The sequence below is a fragment of the Leuresthes tenuis genome, unplaced genomic scaffold (genome assembly GCF_036924035.1).
Source record: "Leuresthes tenuis unplaced genomic scaffold, fLeuTen1.0.hap1 SCAF_1, whole genome shotgun sequence".
NCBI lineage: Eukaryota > Metazoa > Chordata > Actinopteri > Atheriniformes > Atherinopsidae > Leuresthes > Leuresthes tenuis.
The window spans coordinates 10,361,560-10,384,546 of record NW_027325355.1 but is presented as its reverse complement, the minus strand read 5'-3'; the positions used below and the strand labels follow the sequence as shown (position 1 = coordinate 10,384,546).

The 22,987-nt window shown below is 42.9% G+C and overlaps 5 protein-coding genes across 5 annotated transcripts in view; 3 read left to right on the top strand and 2 right to left on the bottom strand.

Moving 5' to 3' along the window:
• The window catches only part of LOC140291454 (uncharacterized), a 392,957-nt gene that overhangs the window by 211,790 nt on the left and 158,180 nt on the right, over window positions 1–22,987 (top strand). The window lies entirely within an intron of this gene.
• Window positions 1–22,987, bottom strand: part of LOC140292430 (NACHT, LRR and PYD domains-containing protein 3-like) — a 145,486-nt gene that overhangs the window by 116,470 nt on the left and 6,029 nt on the right. The window lies entirely within an intron of this gene.
• LOC140291915 (NLR family CARD domain-containing protein 3-like) lies at window positions 881–5,210 on the top strand. Its single transcript, XM_072379450.1, has 4 exons — window positions 881–1,108; window positions 1,270–3,058; window positions 3,149–3,322; window positions 4,919–5,210. Exons 1-4 carry the CDS (start codon window positions 916–918, stop codon window positions 5,193–5,195), a joined length of 2,433 nt encoding a protein of 810 aa, XP_072235551.1. The 5' UTR covers window positions 881–915; the 3' UTR covers window positions 5,196–5,210.
• On the top strand, window positions 5,554–8,245 carry LOC140295391 (stonustoxin subunit alpha-like). Its single transcript, XM_072379654.1, has 2 exons — window positions 5,554–5,605; window positions 6,185–8,245. The coding sequence occupies exons 1-2, from the start codon at window positions 5,554–5,556 to the stop codon at window positions 6,757–6,759; spliced, it is 627 nt and encodes a 208-aa protein (XP_072235755.1). The 3' UTR covers window positions 6,760–8,245.
• On the bottom strand, window positions 12,700–22,957 carry LOC140295375 (NLR family CARD domain-containing protein 3-like; the record flags this gene model as incomplete). Its single annotated transcript, XM_072379653.1, has 5 exons — window positions 12,700–13,448; window positions 13,575–13,621; window positions 16,517–16,678; window positions 17,951–18,124; window positions 21,174–22,957. Coding segments are annotated over 5 exons (2,721 nt in total), but the record flags the coding sequence as incomplete, so codon positions are not given.

Sequence of the window (22,987 nt, the reverse complement as noted above, 5' to 3'; positions counted from 1 at the left end):
ATTTTGAGATTTTCAGAAATATCCTTTCAGATGTATTGTCATTAAATGCATTTTTGTCTTTTGTCAATTATTTTGTGTTCTTTAGGAGGAAGCTGGAAAAGCCAGGCTCACCTGAACCTAAATCCAGCTCCAAGTGCCAGAAGACTGACCGATCTATAAAACGTACTCCAAGGAAAAGGCACCACCCAGATGTTCAAAGGTACTGTAATAGTTTACAGATGACAGGAAGAAACTAAAGCATTTAATCTCTTTTTACATCTTCAGTACAACTTGACTGACAGATCAAGTTATCTCAGTGACGACTCTGTTTTAAACATCTATCTGTCTAACACTGGGAGCTGCCCAGTTCAACCAGTGTGATCCAAGCACACACTGGCTCTGGCTGCCTTGCTCCAGGGCACTTCAGCAGGGAGGGAAAGCTTTCTGAAGGGGTTGCTGAGAGCTGTTGGACCCAACCAAAGTGAGCTGAAAGCTCCAAGCAGCTGCAGACTGAGCTGTTGATTCTCAGTGGGATCAGCAGGACTAGTAAAGGTTTCCCACTACAGGGAGTCCTCTGATTCACTGTTCACATCCACACATCACTTCATGGAGCTTTACCTTGTGTTTGTCTCTGTGTGGACAGACAGAATGTGAGCTCATTCTTCATGATTCCTCCACAGAGTGGACCAGCAGAGCTCAGAGGTTCCCAGTGGTCAGTCTGCCCAGCAGCATCAAACACATCTGGACTCCATATTTATGGTCTGTACATGTACAACAACTACTTTTCCATCTATTCTGTTCACAGTCATCTCCATGCTGCACTTTGTAGACCAGTGGATTGTCAGTGTGTCCAACATGGATCTGATGTTTGGCTCCATGATTTCAGTCTGATTGGCTCATTCATATAGTATTCTGTTCCAGCTGCTGGAGGACAACATGGTCACTTTTGTGAAGGAGGAGCTGAAGAAGATCCAGAAGGTTCTGAGTCCAGATTACCCAGAATGCTTAGAGAGTCAGAGGGAGGATGAGGATGAAGAGCAGAGGATCAGCAGAGAGGCTTTAGTGAAGATCACAGTTCACTTCCTGAGGAGAATGAAGCAGGAGGAGCTGGCTGACCGTCTGCAGAGCAGTAAGAGGATTTCTCTAAAGATTTAACCTGCTGGATAAATGACACATTTACTGATGTCTCAACACACAGAACAACACATGTTCAAATACTTAATGAAGCTTAGATGATTTTTTTAAATGTTTTATGAAGCACTGACAAAAGTCTTATCCGTGTTCACTCAGAAACCCTCGCTGCAGTGTGTCAACGTAAACTGAAATATAGGCTAAAGAAGAAGTTCCAGTGTGTGTTTGAGGGGATTCCTAAAGCAGGAAACCCAACCCCTCTGAATCAGATCTACATAGAGCCCTTCATCACAGAGGGAGGGACTGGAGAGGTCAATGATGAACATGAGGTCAGACAGATTGAAACAGCATCCAGGAAACCAAATAGACCAGAAACAACCATCAGGCAAGAAGACATCTTTCAAGCTTTACTTAAAAGAGATGAACCAATCAGAACAGTGATGACAAAGGGAGTGGCTGGCATTGGGAAAGAAGTCTTCACACAGAAGTTCACTCTGGACTGGGCTGAAGGCAAAGCCAACCAGGACATCCAGTTCATGTTTCCATTCACTTTCAGAGAGCTGAATGTGCTGAAAGAGAAAAAGTTCAGCTTGGTGGAACTTGTTCATCACTTCTTTACTGAAACCAAAGAAGCAGGAATCTGCAGCTTTGACGAGTTCCAGGTTGTGTTCATCTTGAGCGGTCTGGATGAGTGTCGACTTCCTCTGGACTTCCACAACAAGGAGCCCCTGACTGATGTTACAGAGTCCACCTCAGTGGATGTGCTGCTGACAAACCTCATCAGGGGGAAACTGCTTCCCTCTGCTCGCCTCTGGATAACCACACGACCTGCAGCAGCCAATCAGATCCCTCCTGACTGTGTTGACATGGTGACAGAGGTCAGAGGGTTCACTGACCCACAGAAGGAGGAGTACTTCAGGAAGAGATTCAGAGATGAGGAGCAGGCCAGCAGGATCATCTCCCACATCCAGACATCACGAAGCCTCCACATCATGTGCCACATCCCAGTCTTCTGCTGGATCACTGCTACAGTTCTGGAGGATGTGTTGAAAACCAAAGAGGGAGGAGAGCTGCCCAAGACCCTGACTGGGATGTACATCCACTTCCTGGTGGTTCAGGCCAAAGTGAAGAAGGTCAAGTATGATGGAGGAGCTGAGACAGATCCACACTGGAGTCCAGAGAGCAGGAAGATGATTGAGTCTCTGGGAAAACTGGCTTTTGAGCAGCTGCAGAAAGGAAACCTGATCTTCTATGAATCAGACCTGACAGAGTGTGGCATCGATATCTCAGCAGCCTCAGTGTACTCAGGAGTGTTCACACAGATCTTTAAAGAGGAGAGAGGGCTGTACCAGGAGAAGGTATTCTGCTTCATCCATCTGAGTGTTCAGGAGTTTCTGGCTGCTCTTCATGTGCATCTGACCTTCATCAACTCTGGAGTCAACCTGATGGGAGAACAATCAAAGTCTCAGGAGTCTGAAACACTAAAAGAGACTCTCTTCTACCAGAGTGCTGTGAACAAGGCCTTACAGAGTCCAAATGGACACCTGGACCTGTTCCTCTGCTTCCTCCTGGGTCTTTCACTACAGACCAATCAGAGTATCCTACGAGGCCTGCTGACACAGACAGGAAGTAGCTCACAGACCAATCAGGAAACAGTCGATTACATCAAGGAGAAGATCAGTGAGAATCTGTCTGCAGAGAGAAGCATCAATCTGTTCCACTGTCTGAATGAACTGAATGATCGTTCTCTAGTGGAGGAGATCCAACAGTCCCTGAGTTCAGGAAGTCTCTCCACAGATAAACTGTCTCCTGCTCAGTGGTCAGCTCTGGTCTTCATCTTACTGTCATCAGGAAAAGATCTGGATGTGTTTGACCTGAAGAAATACTCTGCTTCAGAGGAGGCTCTTCTGAGGCTGCTGCCAGTGGTCAAAGCCTCCAACAAAGCTCTGTTAGTATCCTGATTGTTAGATTTGATCATCAGTACTGTGCTATCTTTGACGTGTATAAAGACTTTCTTGTTTTGTTATCATCTCTTTAGGCTGAGTGGCTGTAACCTCTCAGAGAGAAGCTGTGAAGCTCTGTCCTCAGCTCTCAGCTCCCAGTCCTGTAGTCTGACAGAACTGGACCTGAGTAACAACAACCTGCAGGATTCAGGAGTGAAGCAGCTTTCTGCTGGACTGAAGAGTCCAAACTGTAAACTGGAATCTCTCAGGTTAGGTTAAAGCAACTTGTATAACTGATGATGGTGCAAATCTTAATGTGATGCATGGAGTGTCCTGAGATCCCGACCCATAAGAAATGGGAGAATCTTGCTTCCACATTCTGTCTTACATTAAAGAGGATGACACTGTAAACTTTAGCAGGACAAACATTACTGTTAAACTTTGTCCTCATGTCTGAACTTCTGAGAATGAGAGAAAGAATAATAAACATATAAAAGGTAAAAGCAGCGATGATGGCTATTGTCACCAAGGTGTTGAGCCTGAGCTCGTACCTCGAAGGATGTATAGATGGAGAACAAACAATTTTAGTAATCAGCATCGTGAAAGGGTTGCCCATTTTCTGTCAAAATCCATAAATATATGGAGTTAATCTCTCCATATATTCACTTATATATTATTCATACATATAGGTCTATCACTTCCTGTTGTCAGTGGGCGGGGCCAGGGCGTTGGAAGGTTATGGGCATTTGTTTAGGGTGAAAGAGATGAAACCCCATCAATCTGAGGACTTTCGGATGATTATAGCAGTGATTTTTAATATCACATATTGAAACTCGCCACACCATCCAGCGAAAAGTCAGTTTTCTAAATGAAGTATTTGTTATCTGATGTCTGACCCCATTTGAAGTTGGTGTGGTGAATGAGGTCCGAGTCATTAGTCAAAGATCAAACCAACAATATCCTATGAGATGGTGAAACATCAAAATTCAATCCTTTGGTGACATGAGTTTTATTTAAATACTGACCGAGTTTCAGGGTGTTGTGATAAAACCTGTAGGAGTTTGTTAAGATACAAGTCCTGATAAGGAACAAAATTGCAGCTAAAATCAGATTTAAATTCAAAATGGCTGACTTCCTGTTTGATTTTTGGATGGTTCCAAGAGCTGTCTTGTAGGGTTGACATGCATGTATCAAATTTCATCCACGTCAGTGAAGTTAGTGGGCAGGGCTGAGTTCTACCCACTTCTGAGACAGTTCAAATATGAACCTTTTCACCATTCCTGAATCATGAGCTAAATTTCCAAGGCCCCCAAAATCAATTTGTTTGCCAGGAAAATAAATGCTACAGATACAAATTGTCAGGTTTTAAGTTTTCTTTTGTCATGTTTTGAGGTTTTTGTCATGTTTCCAGGTTAATTTCTTTTCATTTTTTTCCCCTTGTCACTTAGCTTCACTCAAGCCACCTGTTTTCTGTTTCACAGCTGCACCTTGTCACCAATCACCTTCCCCAGTATTTAGTTTCCAGGTTCACTCACAGTCATCACGAAATCCTCACCTTACCTTTCATGTTTCATGCCACATTTGTTAGCCACGTCTTGTCAGTTCAGGTTTTTGCCACTTGTTTTGCCATAGTCTTATCTTCCGGCTCTGCCGCGCCCTTGGTTCTTGCCTTGTGCTTTTTGTTTTGTAAATCTGTTTTTTTTTTAAGTCGCATTTGGGTCCTCCCTTCTGGCACTACGCATCGTGACACAAAGGGCCTTCGCACCGCCTTTGGTGCTTGGGCCAAAACAGAAAAGAGAATTATTTAGGAAATTTAAGGAGGACATTTGAGTAAATAATTACATTTACATTTTGTGTGTCTGCAGCCTGTCAGGCTGTCTGATCACAGAGGAAGGCTGTGCTTCTCTGGCTGAAGCTGTGACCTCCAACCCCTCCCATCTGAGAGAGCTGGACCTGAGCTACAACCATCCAGGAGACTCAGGAGTGAAGCTGCTGACGGCTGCACTGAAGGATCCACACAAACTCAGGTATGGAGAGGCCTGCTGCAGCCACACGATGTCTGATAGAGGAGGAAGAGCTGGAAACATGTTCTCTGTCCTGCACTCAGCCCTGTGTTTTTGCTTCCTGCTGAGTGTTACATGAACAATCACACATGTAGGAGCCTTTTTCCTTTGCTCACAGCAGAAACTCTGGTTGAACAGAAACAGCAGATATTTGTGGAGGAGGTCTCTAAGGAGAACATCTGCAGGAACAACAGTGAGAAGTGTCTGTTGGTCCTCTGACCCTGGATCAGATACAGAGATGGGTCCAGAACATGTTAGCCTAGCTTAGCACCGCCAGCTTAGAGAGATGGGTGATGTGCGTGGCAAAGATAGGACCCGGATGCAGATCTTTAAACTGAAAACTTGATTTCTTTAAACAGTCTAACAAAAAGCGTGGCTGAGCCGGTATACAAAAACTTCGAAAACAAAAGCCTGACTAGAACTGTGAAAGACCTGACATGGATAACAAGGACAAACCTGATACCATGAGTGACAATGACATGAATGACGGTGAGGATCTGAGGAAAGAGGGACCTGAAGCTGAAGACACTCTGGCAGACGGCCAGATGAGGGACCTGGATCCACAAAACCAACAAACATAACAAGCACAAAGATTTGTAAAACCATTTTCAGCTAAAGTTCCCTTTTATGAATTACCGTCAACCTGGAAATATGTATGGTAATAATTTTCACAAAACCGAATATTATAAATTGAAAAATGTTTTTTTTTTTTTTTTTTTTTAAACTTCAAAGTTCAAAATCAGACTTTCAGTTTAAAATATTTGTTTCAAATGAACAGACTCTGAAATGGTTGAAAGAAGCAGTTTTGTATCTGTCAATGTTAGTCCAACAGCTTTCATTCTAGTTTCCAGATGCTAAATTCCAGTGGATGTATCCAGATGTTTTCGTGTTTCTTTCTCAGTGTAGAACATGTGTGTGAGCCATGTAATGTCCATGTTTACAGGGTGGAGCCTGCTGGAGAACGATGGTTGACACCAGGTCTGAGGAAGTGTAAGTGTGTTCTTCATCTGATTCATGACATCCAACCATCTTCACACTGTCACATCACTCATTGATCAAAGTGCACAGATGATAGATCAATAACTGCAGCTGGATTGTGTTTGTTCTCTCCATCAGATTCCTGTCAACTCACAATCGACACAAACACAGTGAACAAAGAACTGAAACTGTCTGACAACAACAGGAAGGTGACATGTGTGGAGGAGGTTCAGTCATATCCTGATCATCCAGACAGGTTTGATGACTGGCCTCAGCTGCTGTGTAGAAATGTTCTGACTGGTCGCTGTTACTGGGAGGTCGAGTGTAGAGGAGAAGCTTATATATCAGTGAGTTACAGAGGAATCAGCAGGAGAGGAGGCCGAGACTGTATGTTTGGATGGAATGATCAGTCCTGGAGTCTGACCTGCTCTGATAGAGGTTACTCTGTTTATCACAATAAGAGAGAAACACACATCATATCCTCCTCCTCTGTCTCTAACAGAGCAGCAGTGTATGTGGACCGTCCTGCTGGCACTCTGTCCTTCTACAGAGTCTCCTCTGACACACTGATCCACCTCCACACCTTCAACACCACATTCACTGAAGAACCTCTGCTGCCTGGATTTGGGTTCTGGTCACCTGCTTCCTCAGTGTCTCTGTGTTGAGTTTAAAGAGTTTCCTCCTGTCAGAGAACCACTGTTGAACAGATAGTTCAGTCTGTACATGTCTGTCTCTTTCACTCAGAAACACCTTTTCAGATTCATGGATTCAGTCAGTTTCTGTTTGAAACTCTTCTAAATGATTCCTTGGAAACTTCTTCCTCTTCCAGTCCTTTAAAATGGAAGCTGCCATTCTTCCAGGATGTTGTTTTTCTGTGTTTCCAGTCAAAGCTTCACACTAAAAGTACATATATAGTACATACATTCAGCAGCATCTTACAGTTTGCTGTTCTTTGTTAATATTCCACCATAGAACCAACAACCAGCTTGTGATTTTAGACAGGTTTATTTCAATACTTGTCATTCATTTAGTGCCTGTGTAAGACTGAATTATATTGTTTAAAGCTCATTATTTCAGGTGAATGTGCCTTCATTTAGATTCAGATTCACTTTGTCATTATGTGTACATAAAAACTAAATGCTATTTCTCAAGTTAAAACACTTTAAAGAAGTCAGAGCAAACTTAGAAATTGTCAGGTAAAATTTATAAGAAAATACAGTATTTAAAAAAAAAAACTAAATACAAATGATAATAATAGAATAAATGCTGAATACTAAAAATTTCAAAGTTAAAGTGCATAGTGGGGACCGACAGCCAGTGATTACTTTGTGTTTAGCAGTCCAACAGCAGTCGGGAAGAAACTGTTGCTCCTGAATCTCCTTCCTGACAGCAGGAGGGAAAAGAGACAGTTGAGAGGTCCTGAATGATGCACTCCCCTCTGCAGCTTTTGTTGTAAATGTCCCCAGTGGTAACAGCAGGACTCCCAACAATCCTCTCTGCTGTTTTTACCACTCTGCTCAGTCTCTGTCCCTCTTCTGCTCTGCTGTTCCCGTACCAGGAAGTCATACAGTAGGTTAGGGTGCTCTCGATGGTCTTTTGGTAAAACGCAGTCAGGGCTGATTTGGAGAGGCCTGTTCTCTTCCTTTTGGAGGATTTATCCTCACAAAGGTCCTCCTAACACTCTCCGCAGACAGCTGCAGAACCTGGTCAGTGGTGTCAGTCTTTGTGCACCCCTGGTGTTAGTGACCTCAAACCGGGAATAAAACCTGTTTAGGTCATCTGGGAGCGATGGATTGTTGCACTGAGCTGTTTTGATGTTTGTAGCCTGTTTCTGTCTGAAATCCCTGCCACAGGCACCTCGTGTCCCTGATGTCTTAAAAGTGCTTCTCCAAGTTCCTCCCATGCTGTTTCTTAGCCTCTTGCCTCCCTGTATGCTACCGCGTCGCCAGCTTTAAAGGCAGAGTCACGGGTCTTCAGGAGTGAACGGACCTCGCCTGTCAGCCATGACTTGTTTGTGGACCGTGTTTTAACAGTTTTCACCACAGTCACATCATCAACACATTTACAGATGAATCCCATTACAATAGGAGAGGTTTCAGCACCAACCCAAATGAAGCTTTTTACTCATCTTTTCTATTCTGACTTTGTTTTGTGACATGATAATTTACTAACTTTGTGTACTTTTTTATGAATAAATCCTATAATTCCTCACAAAGTGTCCTCCGGTGTATTCATTTATAGCAACTCGTTGTGATGTTGATAACATCCAGTTATGTTGATGAAACCTGAACGTAGAGGCCTGGATGACTTTGACTCCTGAGATGACACCTCTAAGGACACCTCTGGGTTGTTTCGGTCTGGATATGTCCTGTAACTCACACATAAAACACATTTCTAGGATGTCCTTCTTTCACACACATACAGGAACATCCTTCCTTAGAGTGATGCAGTTAAACTGCTCCATACATGTGTTACTTACAGGCTGCACTGTTGTGATCCCTTATCAGGACGTCAGCGAGTTCAGGAACTAGCAGAGATCATAAAGATCTGAAATACAAGCATCCTGACTGCAGCTGCTCTGCCCGGTGGAGAATCTTACCTGCTCTTTGGGGGTCAAGCCTACGATCCCAGGCACATCTGTCTCATCTCCAACAACAAACCTCTGCAAAGCAGCCAAGAAACAGATGTAGCTGAATCTAACTGATGCATGTGACTGGAAAACTAAATGCTGCTCTCTGACAACCCCACGCTGACCTGATGCAATAACTGAGGCTGATAGAGGTGAAACTGAGTGAAATAGAGTGGAATAATTCAACAGCACATTATTTAGAACATATGTATATATCTGTGGATCTGATAAAACAGCAAAATTTGACTATAGTTGGACTATAGTTTATGAAACATGTTGGAATATTCTTATTTCATGTCCTTAGTCATTCTCTGAAGCAAAAGACTGTGATTTAGGGGAGTTTGACTTGACAAACACAACTTACAGCAATACTCCACAGTCTGCTGTTTCAGTCTGCAGTAGCAGCACCCTAATTTACCATAATTGCTATTTCAGATGAGTAAGAAAGAGTTAAAGCCATGTAGTGTAGGAGAATGCCACCTGGCCCTGTACTTCTACTGTAACCCTAACCATTTTTGACATTTTAACAGTGTGAAATGACACCAACACAGTTTAAATTACACAGAAGTGACATGCTAAAAGTGCAGAAAGTTGCCTGCTATTTAAACGTAGTGTCATCAGTTCATATTGAGGATGAGAGTCCCAAAGTTGCAGCTTTTGGTTCTGGAGCGACCCCATGACATTACAAGATATCATTTCCATAAATCCCTTCTTAATCTCAAAATAATTTTTCATGTTAGCAGCAATGTTAATGAAAATATTAACAAAAAAAAGATGTTGTTCAGCTTCCAATCATCCTCAGAAAAGTGATTTCTCAGCTGGCAATCAACAGGACAGCTCTGAGTTTCAGTCAAAGATAAAAAGATGAATCAAATGTAAGAACAGGTCTGACATTGGTTTCTTTTTGGTTGTACTTTAATCTTTATTGTGGTAGTTCACTGTGAACATTCATCTCATGTTTGAACACAAACCTTTCTCAGATCTCACAGCTGGACTACGGGTGTTGTTCAAACCTCAGACTCTGCAGAGAACCCCAACACATCCTCAGCTGAGCTGTCAGTGTCATCTGTTTGCTGCAGGTTCTGTTTTGAAGCAGTTTGACCAACACAGCTCGCTCTCATTCGGGCTTGGCTACAGCAGAGCATCAGGTCTGTGAGGGGAAATAATTCTCCAACCAGTCGATGTTGGAAGAATCCCTGTGAGATGAAAAAGCCACAGCACACACAGAAACCCACACACCCCATCTGTTGCATTAAAGAAGGTTTTCAATGGCTGTCAACTGTTCTGTTTGTTCTGAGAACCACTAACAACAAATTGATATCTGCAACCCGAGCATCTCTTCAGCTTGTTTACCACTGAGCCTTCTATCTCATCAGTGACCAGTTTAAGTTAGAAACTTCTCTGCTTTGTCACTTTAGTATTTATAAATAACCTGTTGCCTCAGCGGGTTCATTACAGATGAGAATTTGTCCACCAAGTTTATAACAATTTCTCCAAGTGAAGCTTGTTTTTAACTCCAGTATTCATCAATAATTATTCATGTATCTGTCAGGATCAATGACATCACGATGACACCTTCTCAACCCCTCTTTAATAGAGTTGGATTCATCAATAGGAAGATTTCCATGACTAAAGATAGGCGTCAGGACAATAGTGCAGTTCTCCAGGCTCACCACTAGGATGAGATGATCAGACTATAATCAAACTATGTAGAAAAATATATGGTCATTTATTTTCCAGTCCCTCCCTATTCCACAGTAGATCAACATCATATTACGGTGGGCTTCCTGGGTTCTGTGCTCCTTGGGGGCTGCTGGTGGCCTGGGTCTTGTGGCCCTCTCTGCCTGCTTCTGATTGCTGGGGGGGGGGCTGTGGATTGTGGCTCTGTACACTTATACACTCATAACTAAGCACGGTTATCGTGTAGGTCCTGTGCCATGGGTGTTGCATGTTCACACACACACACACACACACACACACACACACACACACACACACACACACACACACACACACACACACACATTCATTAGTCCAGTAGCATGCTCGCTAAGCAGTTGATGTATTATCATGTCGTCTCAGGTCATCTATATTCACAGCTGTGTTGTATGCGATTACCGCTTCTTGTGCTTGTTTTTGTTTGTTTGTGTGTTTGTTTTTTCTCTGCTTGTCTGCTTTCAGGTGTTCCTGGTGGCGCTAAGGCTGGATTCCCCTCAGAGGCCATGGATTGTTGTCTGTTTTGTTTTTTACAGGTGTAGCAGCTGGTTGTCTGGTTTTTCTTTCTATTTTTGTTCTGTTTCCTCTTCTTTCCTCTTCTTCTTTCCTTGTCCCCCGGTCCGGTTCAGTTCTATTACATGTCATATATTGTCAACAGAAATAAATAAATGGGCATCAAGGGGAGCTTTACATTTATAAAACTTCCCTTGGCAAAGCAAATCTGTTTGGCATCAAAGGTATTCAGACTACAATTCTGCTGCCATAATGCTGAACAGGAGAAGGGGGAAAAAAACAAAAAACACCATATTACATGCTGAGTCACTACAACCAAACGCCGGAATTATGTTTTTAACCCACAAATATACTGTAAAACATGTAACTAAAGGTGAATCCGGTAAAAAAAAAAAGAGATACTCTTAGAATAATAATCAGAATGGAAACAAAATGTTCTGTAAGTGTAAATGATTACACCATTAAACACTATTACACACCATTAAACTAACTGTTCATGATGCATGTTCATGTAACTAAGAAACAAGGCCTCACATGGAAAAATACAAAATGAAAATACCATTTAATACCATTTGAATTCACTTACTCTTAATTACTCTTTAGCTTTTGAGCTTTCTAACTTTCTATCATTTTCAGACATGTCCAGCTCTCCATTAACCCATTCAAACCAGATGCAACATGTTTAACCAACAAGTCCTCCAATCATTTTCAAAGTGTTTTACAAGAAAAGAGCTGTCAAATGAAAGATCTTTGAGTCATATCTGGAACTGAATGAATATCCTCCAAGACAGCTGATTAAGTCAATTTGTTAAGAGTTAAAGGTTTAACAAAGGTTCCTGCCTTCTTTAACCTTTGTAATATTGTTAAAATCAGGAACATCCTGTCTCAGAGTGATGCAGAAAAAGAGCTTCATGCATTTGTTACTTCAAGGCTGGATAACTGTAATTCCTTATTATTGGGCTGTCCCACATATTCTCTGAAAAGCCTCCAGCTGATCCAGAATGCTGCAGCCAGAGTTCTGATGAGAACTAACAGCAGAGATCATATTTCTCTAGTTTTAGATAACATAGAAAATGAAATAATCTTCCTCACAAGTTGTCAGAAAAATTCTATCAAAATTAGGCTCAGAGTCGCTGGATACGAGTAACACAAAACATTTATTTCTTGCAAGAAGGAGACAAGTCCGCACAACCTGTCAGGAAGCTGGCTCTGAGTGTTCTGCCTCACAAAATGATACTATTGCTATTTATATTATTCATGTTTACTGGTCACACAATGTTACTAGCATTACTAGTCATACAATGTTATGGGAAAACGAGTTCAGACAGTAATGTTATGAGACATTGAGTTCAGACAGTCTCACTAGCTACACAATGTTATGAGGACCAAAAGGTAGGAGAAAGGAGGAAGCCTCCCCCATCACATAAACCTTTTCTCATAGTATAACTTCATGATTTTTATAACAGAGTTCTTAATGACCAAGCAGCATCATATTTTAAAGATCTCAAAGTTAAACCCTGGCTGCTCAACAAATTTCTGTTCATTGGACAATAATCCGTGCAGATCTCTTTAAGTTGGCTGATTGCAGCTCAGTGATTCCTCTCTGATGTCACAGTTTGTCACATGTGCAGCAAACTAACTGCAGCTGACATGAACTGAATGGTCTCAGTTGAAGTGAGCTGCAGAGAAACACAACATACTGATATTCTGTGTGAAGCTTTGACTGAAAAAACACAGAAAAACATCCTGGAAGAATGGCAGCTTCCATCTTTAAAGGACTGGAAGAGGAAGAAGTTTCCAAGGAATCATTTAGAAGAGTTTCAAACAGAAACTGACTGAATCCATGAATCTGAAAAGGTGTTTCTGAGTGAAAGAGACAGACATGTACAGACTGAACTATCTGTTCAGCAGTGATTCTCTGACAGGAGGAAACTCTTTAAACTCAACACAGAGACACTGAGGAACCAGGAAACCAGACTGTAAATCCAGGATGCAGAGGTTCTTCAGTGAATGTGGTGTTGAAGGTGTGGAGGTGGATCAGTGTGTCAGAGGAGACTCTGTAGAAGGACAGAGTGCCAGCAGGACGGTCCACATACACTGCTGCTCTGTGAGAGACAGAGGAGGAGGAGGAGGAGGAGATGGAGGAGGAGGAGGAAGAATATGTTTCTCTCTCATTGTGCCAGACAGAGTAACCTCCATCAGAGCAGCTCAGACTCCAGGATTGATCATTCCATCCAAACACATTCGCCAAGCTTTCGTCTTCCCTGCTGATTCCTCTGTAACTCACTGATATATAAACTGCTCCTCTCCACTCGACCTCCCAGTAACAGCGACCAGTCAGAACATTTCTACACAGCAGCTGAGGCCAGTCATCAAATCTGTCTGGATGATCAGGATATGACTGAACCTCCTCCACAAGTATCACCTTCCTGTTGTTGTCAGACAGTTTCAGTTCTTTGTTCACTGTGTTTGTGTCGATTGTGAGTTGACAGGAATCTGATGGAGAGAACAAACACAATCCAGCTGCAGTTATTGATCTATCATCTGTTCACTTTGATCAATGAGTGATGTGACAGTGTGAAGATGGTTGGATGTCATGAATCAGATGAAGAACACACTTACACTTCCTCAGACCTGGTGTCAACCATCGTTCTCCAGCAGGCTCCACCCTGAAAGGAGGAGGGGGGTCAGAGGTCAGAAAAATTAGGAAAGAAAAGGAAGAGAAGAACGATGGATGGAAGGGAATCTGTCTGAGCTCATTCTGAAGTTTAAAAGCACCAAATGTTTTCTGCAGTCAGATTATGGAGATGAAGTTTCTGTCTCTGAAACTCTTCAAGTTTGGAAGAATTTTCACTTTGATTTTTCACTCATTTCTGAATCCAAATATGAGCTTTAAAAATTCTAATGAAATCACTTCAGTTTCTGACATCATGGTCTCTCCTGATGGTCACATTGTTTCTGCTGACTCCTCCTCTCAGTATGTTTCAGGGCAGCCAAACATCCAGAACCTTTCTCAGACCCATTGGTCCATCTGAATGCTGCACAGCCAGCCAGGGGAAGACATTCATCTAGAAAAGTTAGACTAGAAACACTCCCCTCATTCCACCCTCCACATTGAACATTAAAGGCTCAGAATAAGATCAGAGGAGAATCTATAGTCATTGGAAGTAAATTAGCTGCCAGGTGTTGTGGCTTTCTTGATCAGAATCACTCATTTATTTCAGCCTGATCACTTTTCAGGAATCTGAAGCAGACTGAAAAGCCTCCAGCCTCTTCCTTTCCTTCCCCCAGTGTCCCTCTCTTCCTGTTTCTCTGGAATTTCTTGGATATTTATTGGATTGTCCCCCACCTTTTTTCTTTTTCTTCATCCCAGCCAGAGATGGGACCAACCAAACACAGCTCCAGTTCAACTTTGGTCTACTTGGTTCTCATCTGGAAGGACGGTCAGAACCACAGAAGGGCAGAACTCTCACATCAGCCACTGGGACACACAAACACAGTCAGATGCAGAGCTATCTGGCCTTAAGACGAGCATCAGCTGTGGAGGAACACCTGAGCACAGAGACTGAACAGCAACACAGAACCACGTTAACAGAGGACACACTCAGTGCACACACACTGGCCACTGAGACGGGCCTCTATCAGAGATCATGGCTCCCTGTGGAGCAGAGAGGATGTACACAGTCCAACAGCAGCACTGTGGAGACACAGCTACACTTTCTAACACAATGTGACTCATTCTAACAGCTGCCTGAAAAGGATCTGAAGAAATGTCCCTTCATATACCCACAGTTCTCCTTCTGCCCAGCACGGACAAACTGCCCGTTCTGTTAGGAGAAATTAAAGCAGAGCTGGACCAGGCTTTGTCTCTGCTGTGGATAGGGTGACCAGATAACCCGTTTTGTGCGGGACAGTCATGCATTTTCATAACTTTTCACACGTCCCGCAAATTGAGACGTTGTCCCGCATTGTTATTGACAGTCAGACTATAATCTGGGATTTATCAAATAGCTGTGTGGAGAAAGCAGGGAGGGCTGTTTGATCATGTCAATCAAATGGGAATGCTGATGCAGGTTAAGGTCACGCCCACCAACAAAACAACAATATAAATCAGGTCAGAATGTTACCGGCATGCAGCAGGAGACAGGGTCGGAGAGGGAGGAAAACACGACTCGTACAGCTAAGGAAAGAAAATGCAGCTACAACAAAGACTGGGAAACTATCTTCTCCTGGTTGAAACCAGTGCAAGGTGAGTCTGGTAAAGTTTTCTGTGAAATTTGCTTGAGTAATTTTTCCGTTTCACACGGAGGTGAATACGACGTGAAACAACACAGACAATGCGAGACTCACAAAAAGCATAATTGAAAGAACAATTGTAGTCCTGACTGTCTATTCTGTTCAAATCGTACACAGTCAGGTGAGAGACACTGAAATAATATGAGAGCTCCATGCTGACTACATGAGAGAACTTGGGAAAGTTGTCTTTAAATAAGATATATTTGTTAAGTTAAGCATAGTAATGCTACAAGCATTACAAGGTTTATTTTTTTTAAAGTTATTTTAGACAATACCTCGATGCATTGGTATCCCACATTGTCCCACACAAACATAGTCTTTGTCCCACATCTGGTGAATCGGAATCTTGTCACCCTAGCTGTGGATGGCTTCAGAGAGCTGTGTGGAGAATCTGGTTCTGATTCTGTGCTTTTATAAGGGCCACATCTGTCAGCAGGAACATTCAAACACTGTGAAAAGCCTTCCAGAGCCACGGAAGGATCAGTAACAGAGAATAAATGATCAGAGTCATTTCAAACATCCTGAAGACTCAAATGCTTCTCATTTCCTGTGCTGATCATTAGAGTGATTTTAGTGTCTATGACACAGGTGATGGAGCAGTGATCACTAACATCACAAACTCCAGAGGCAGGGATCTGTGTGCTCTGTCAGTAAGTCTGATATCAAGTCATGTGGAGCTCAGAGGATTGTTGAAGTTTGCTCTGGTGGTTTTATCTCTGAGCTGAAACACATCCAGTTCCACACACTGTTCTTTGAATTTGTTGGAGCTGTCAGAGAGCCGGTCCAGCTGAAGATCCCCCATGTGGGCATATGGAGGGAGGGACACAAGTCTAATCCACATGTTCATATTTCCAGATGTACGGTGAACATCCATCCATCATCTGCCGCTTATCCGGGGGTCGGGTCGCGGGGGCAGCAGCTTGAGCAGAGAAACGGTGAACATGGTTTTATAAATCTTTGTGCTAAGCTAGGCTAACATGTCCTGGACCCATCTCTGTATCTGATCCAGGGTCAGTGGACCAACAGACACTTCTCACTGTTATTCCTGCAGATGTTCTCCTTGGAGACCTCCTCCACAAATATCTGCTGTTTCTGTTCAGCCAGTGTTTCTGCTGTGAGCAAAGGAAAAAGGCTCCTACATGTGTGATTGTTCATGTAACACTCAGCAGGAAGCAAAAACACAGGGCTGAGTGCAGGACAGAGAACATGTTTCCAGCTCTTCCTCCTCTATCAGACATTGTGTGTGGCTGCAGCAGGCCTCTCCATACCTGAGTTTGTGTGGATCCTTCAGTGCAGCCGTCAGCAGTTTCACTCCTGAGTCTCCTGGATGGTTGTAGCTCAGGTCCAGCTCTCTCAGATGGGAGGGGTTGGAGGTCACAGCTTCAGCCAGAGAAGCACAGCCTTCCTCTGTGATCATACAGCCTGACAGGCTGCAGACACACAAAACAACACAGAAACTCTGAGAGAACTGCTCTGAAACTGAAGCTGAATGTCATCAAATGTTCAGAGAAACTGGAACTGTCTCACATTACTGACTTTGTGTCTTCATAAATCTAAGTCAGAATCAAACTACATACGTGGATTAACCTGATTTCCCATTTTAGCCACAAATACATGCAGACACTCCCCTACTTAGTCCTTTTCAGATAAAATATGGTCTGCACCACAGTGAGAGCAGCATTAAAGAAGAAGCTGATTTAACAAATGTGAAACTGAGACGCTCATCTGTGAAGCAGAGAAAATTAAATTTGCTGATCTTAGTTCTGGAATCACCAACAGAAGAAAAGCTGCTGGATGTAAAAAAGAAACAGAAGAATCAACTCTGTAAAGTCTGAGCAAAGGACCCTGCAGAGGTAAAAAAGAAATGGTGGCATTAGAAACGAGTCAACACATCAGGTGGCAGAAGGACAGCATCGGGGCGATGGGCTGAGGACCGGTGTTGTTCCAAAAAGTGATGGTCCACCAGAAACTGGTCTGATTCTGTGGGAGCGTGTGCTGGCTGTTGGAGCTGTATTGCTCCATGTATTTACCTCTGCTGCTTCAGTGCTTTGGATCAAACTGTTACAGCGTTCAAAGATTTTTGGTGGAAATGTTTCAGAGTTGATCAGAACCAGGTCTACATTTAAGCTTAACCTGATCAAAGCTGTATGAAGACATTGTTTCCAATGTTCTGGCTGTGTGTGTCTTATCCTTAATGTTTACAACTTATACTGAAACTGAATTGTACTGTGTTGATTGTAATTAACAGATTGGATGTACATGAAATTAAACATGTATGTTGTTGATGATAGTTCCATTTCAGTCGATTCACTCGGTACAACACATGTAGGATGGGATGTTACGCCCAGGTGTGTCCTGGCAGAAGACATCTCAAATCACGTCTTCAGGCAGTGATGACATGTGAGGGGCCCCACCCACACTATACAGTCATCTTTCCAGTCATTCCTCAGTTCTTACGCACTTCGCAGGTTTTTATCTCCCGGCAAATAACAACAAATAACTGTATATGAATCTTCAAATTATTTGTTGGATGAAAATGCAGCCCAAAAGGAAACTGACCAAATGACCCAAAAAATACTTTCCAGGTTCTTCCAGGTTCAGGTTCCAGGTTCAGGTAGGTTCCTGTGGTGTCAGAGGCCTAAAGCTGCTATAACAATCATACAAAGTTGTTGTATCATAAAAACAGTTTGATGAATCCTGACCTGAGTGTTTCCAGTCTGCAGTTTGGATTCTTCAGTCCAGCTGAAAGCTGCTTCACCCCTGAATCCTGCAGGTTGTTGTTACTCAGGTCCAGTTCTGTCAGACTGGAGGACTGGGAGCTGAGAGCTGAGGACAGAGCTGCACATCCTTCATCTGAGAGGTTACAGTCACTCAGCCTGAAGAGACAATTACAGAGAAGAAGAACCGCTGGGATAAGAATTAATCACCTCTAATGCTTAATGTGGACTGAAAGACCACTTATAAGGACCATCAGGTTTATAAGCCTGTGATCATGTCCATGCGGTGGTTTTTAATGCTCAAAGACACATCAAGAGTGAAACAAGGAGTCCACATGGTGGCTGAGCCTTTCCACTTTGGAGCTGCAGCTTATCAGAGACAGTCTCAGAATCTGATTCAAACAGCAGAGGGTTTCATGGGGAACAAACCTTAGGAACTAATCCCATCAGATTGATGGTGGGGCTGACTTCAGAGCTGCCAACCAGGAACTGGCTGCCAAGTCTAACATTTATCAGCTTCACTGTCTAAATACTTTGTACATGATGACAACATCTGGTTATTTTACAGGTTCTGATAATACAAGCTGATCCATCATTTCTTCAACTCACAGCTTCTTTTCTCTCAGACCTCCTGACATATATCTATAATGCAAAACTTCAGTGGGGATCAGCATGATGCAGTGCTCTTGGTGGATCCCAGAAGCAGCTTGGATCCTCTGACTTGGACCAAACAGCCTGTAGATGGTTCCATAATGTCTCTCTGATAGATCTCAGTGTGAAGTGTTGGGTGACTCTAAACTGAGCTCCTCTCAGGTCCTGTCCTGTTCACCATGTATATAACTGACAGAGTTTCACACTGAGCTGATGGTCATGTCCACCTTTATGCTGATGACACAGTCCTCTGTTATAGAACTAAAACTACAAGCATGGACACTGAAAAACTGCATCTTGTTGTCTTCAAAGAGCTTTTTTTAAATGTGGAACTTGTTTCAGATGCAGATAATCCTGTACAACTGTAACTGTGGATGGAACTTTTTCTGACTTTATAAATAAATGTTTTTGTAATATTTGGACAGATGACAGACTCACTGTTAAACTCATGAATCTGATTTAAGTGACATGTGTAAAACTGAGTTTTTGTACAGAAATGAGGCAGTTTTTCTACATTGTGTGGACACAGATTGGAGGAGGAAATGTTGATCTATATGCATCCATCAGTCTCTACTCTGACACTCTGGATGCCATCTATCACTCTGCAGTTGGATCTGTGACAGGTTAACCTTCAGCTTCATCACTGCACTCTTCATCAGACTGTAGGGTGTCCTTTCTGTGGAAACTGGAGATATGGAACTTATCAAATATGTTCTGCAGACTGACTTCAGTTACAGGATCCATCAGTAAATACTGAGCTTCATTTTCATGGAATAAGGAACAGATACTGAATTTAAATACTTTGGTGTCCCTAAACAAGAAGAAGATGGAAAGCAGTGACAACTACAACTTACAGACTTTCTATCAGTGCTGTTTACACTTTCATCTGTTTTATTATGTGTTTGGAGAATTATTCTCACACCATGTTGAATATTTCACCCTCTTATATAATTTCCTTTTGGGATAGATAAAATATTTTTCATTTCTTTCATTTACACATTTTAACTGTCTTCTTTTGTAACATCAACTTTGACGACATGAACTCATCCCACTCTGCAGCAGCATGAAAAAAGCCTCACCTGAGAGTTTCCAGTCCACAGTTTGGACTCTGCAGTCCAGACAGCAGCTTCACTCCTGAATCCTGCAGGTTGTAGTTTCTCAGGCCCAGTTCTGTCAGACTGGAGGACTGGGAGCTGAGAGCTGAGGAGAGAGCTGCACATCCTTCATCTGAGAGGTTTGAGACACTCAGTCTGAGGAGAAGATGTTAAATAGTCCTAAATTTAGTCACATTTATTTATAACGGACAATAATGATATAAAGCTGCTCTGCAGCCACAATATCTCTGTAACTTCTAGTTAGGAGTCTCTGAATCTGGTGATATAAACTATGGTTTCATTCTTGGTATTTTATATTGATGTTTTAATTAATTTTCATTACTAATTCTCAGGAGAGATGTTGAAAATGTCTCCCATCGGCCACAAATATATTGCTATACACAGAAACATTTGATCTGTGATTCATAAAGGCTGATCCACAAATATACATATTAATCTGTAGTTTCATGCTTTACAATGGAAGGAAAACACATGTAGAGTGTTATTTAACATGTGAGATCCATTCATACATGTGAAATGTGTTTTGCACATCTGTGAATCTCTTCCTGTCACTCTGTAATTTGTGACTTTGCTCTGTTTTGTGTAATTTTACTGCAGCCAATCTGCAGAGCCCAGCATCTATGTGATGTGAAGAGGTCTCCACAGAGAGGTCAGCACTGCCACTCTGGAGGAGGTCCACACCAGGTGCTGCAGCACCAGAGCCAGGAAGACCCCACTCCTACTCACATGTTTGCTTTGTATATTTTCATTTTTGTCAAATTAATTTTTACTGTTTTATTCTTATTTTACTACCTTGCACAGTTGAGCTTGTTGCAATGTACATTTCACTGCTGGTGTTCAGCTGCATGTGACAAATAAAGATCGTTGATTCTTGATCAGTAGTTAATTATCTCATTATGTTACCAAATCAAAGCAGTTTTTCATGATAACTTGTTCATTTATGTCCTAATCTTGGCATCACATCATGTTTTAAAGCAGTGACTTGGAAAACAGAAACAGAAAACAGAAAACAACATCCTGAATGTCACCAAAAGCTTTTTCTGCTCTCTGAAGGCTGAAGTGCTTCGGTTGTTTTTGCAATTGCTGCATTTTTCTCTTGCAGCGTTTTACTTTTGTATTTGTTTTGAAACAAAACGGCCACCGTACATAGACTGTTTGAAGCTGAAACAGCAGAGAAAGCTGACCTGAGTGTTTTCAGGTTACAGTGTGGACTCTGCAGTCCATCAGACAGCTCCTTCACTCCGGAGTCGTAGATACTCAGGTCCAGTTCTGTCAGACTGGAGGACTGGGAACTGAGAGCTGAGGACAGAGCTGCACATCCTTCATCTGAGAGGTTACAGCTACTCAGTCTGAGGAGGAAATAATGAGATAAGCAGTAATCTGTGAATTTCTATCCTACAACAGCAGTATATTCATACACGTCCCTCTATATCTGTACTTACAGAGCTTTGCTGGAGGCTTTGACCACTGGCAGCAGCCTCAGAAGACCCTCCTCTGAAGCAGAGTATTTGTGCAGGTCAAACACATCCAGATCTTTTCCTGATGACAGTAAGATGAAGACCAGAGCTGACCACTCATCAGGACACAGCTCATCTATGGAGAGACTTCCTGAAGTCAGGGACTGTTGGATCTGCTCCACTAGAGAACGATCATTCAGTTCATTCAGACAGTGGAACAGATTGATGCTTCTCTCTGCAGACATATTCTCACTGATCTTCTCCTTGATGTACTCGACTGTTTCCTGATTAGTCTCTGAGCTACTTCCTGTCTGTGTCAGCAGGCCTCGTAGGAGACACTGATTGGTCTGCAGTGAAAGACCCAGGAGGAAGCGGAGGAACAGGTCCAGGTGTCCACTGTGACTCTGTAAGGCCCTGTTCACAGCACTCTCATACAATTGTGTCTCTTTGCTTAATCTAAACCAATTGTAGATTGTTTCTTCTTCTTCTCCCATCAGGTTGACTCCAGAGTTGATGAAGGTCAGATGGACATGAAGAGCAGCCAGAAACTCCTGAACACTCAGATGGCTGAAGCAGAACACCTTCTCCTGGTACAGCCCTCTCTCCTCTATAAAGATCTGTGTGAACACTCCTGAGTACACTGAGGCTGTTGAGATATCGATGCCACACTCTGTCAGGTCTGATTCATAGAAGATCAGGTTTCCTTTCTGCAGCTGCTCAAAAGCCAGTTTTCCCAGAGACTCAATCATCTTCCTGCTCTCTGGACTCCAGTGTGGATCTGTCTCAGCTCCTCCATCATACTTGACCTTCTTCACTTTGGCCTGAACCACCAGGAAGTGGATGTACATCTCAGTCAGGGTCTTGGGCAGCTCTCCTCCCTCTCTGGTTTTCAACACATCCTCCAGAACTGTAGCAGTGATCCAGCAGAAGACTGGGATGTGGCACATGATGTGGAGGCTTCGTGATGTCTGGATGTGGGAGATGATCCTGCTGGCCTGCTTCTTATCTCTGAATCTCTTCCTGAAGTACTCCTCCTTCTGTGGGTCAGTGAACCCTCTGACCTCTGTCACCATGCCAACACAGTTAGGAGGGATCTGATTGGCTGCTGCAGGTCGTGTGGTCATCCAGAGGCGAGCAGAGGGAAGCAGTTTCCCCCTGATGAGGTTTGTCAGCAGCACATCCACTGAGGTGGACTCTGTAACATCAGTCAGGGGCTCCTTGTTGTGGAAGTCCAGAGGAAGTCGACACTCATCCAGACCGTCAAAGATGAACACAACCTGGAACTCTTCAAAGCTGCAGATTCCTGCTTCTTTGGTTTCAGTAAAGAAGTGATGGACAAGTTCCACCAAGCTGAACTTTTTCTCTTTCAGCACATTCAGCTCTCTGAAAGTGAATGGAAACATGAACTGGATGTCCTGGTTGGCTTTGCCTTCAGCCCAGTCCAGAGTGAACTTCTGTGTTAAGACTGTTTTCCCAATGCCAGCCACTCCCTTTGTCATCACTGTTCTGATTGGTTCATCTCTTCCAGGTGGGAGTTTAAAGATGTCTTCTTGTCTGATGGTTGTTTCTGCTCTGCCTGCTTTCCTGGATGCTGTTTCAATCTGTCTGACCTCATGTTCATCATTGACCTCTCCAGTCCCTCCCTCTGTGATGTAGAGCTCTGTGTAGATCTGATTCAGAAGGGTTGGGTTTCCTGCTTTAGAAATCCCCTCAAACACACACTGGAACTTCTTCTTCAGAGCAGATTTATGTCGGAAAACTGGGTCAAAAAGTTCTAAATAAACAAATAAGATCAGTCA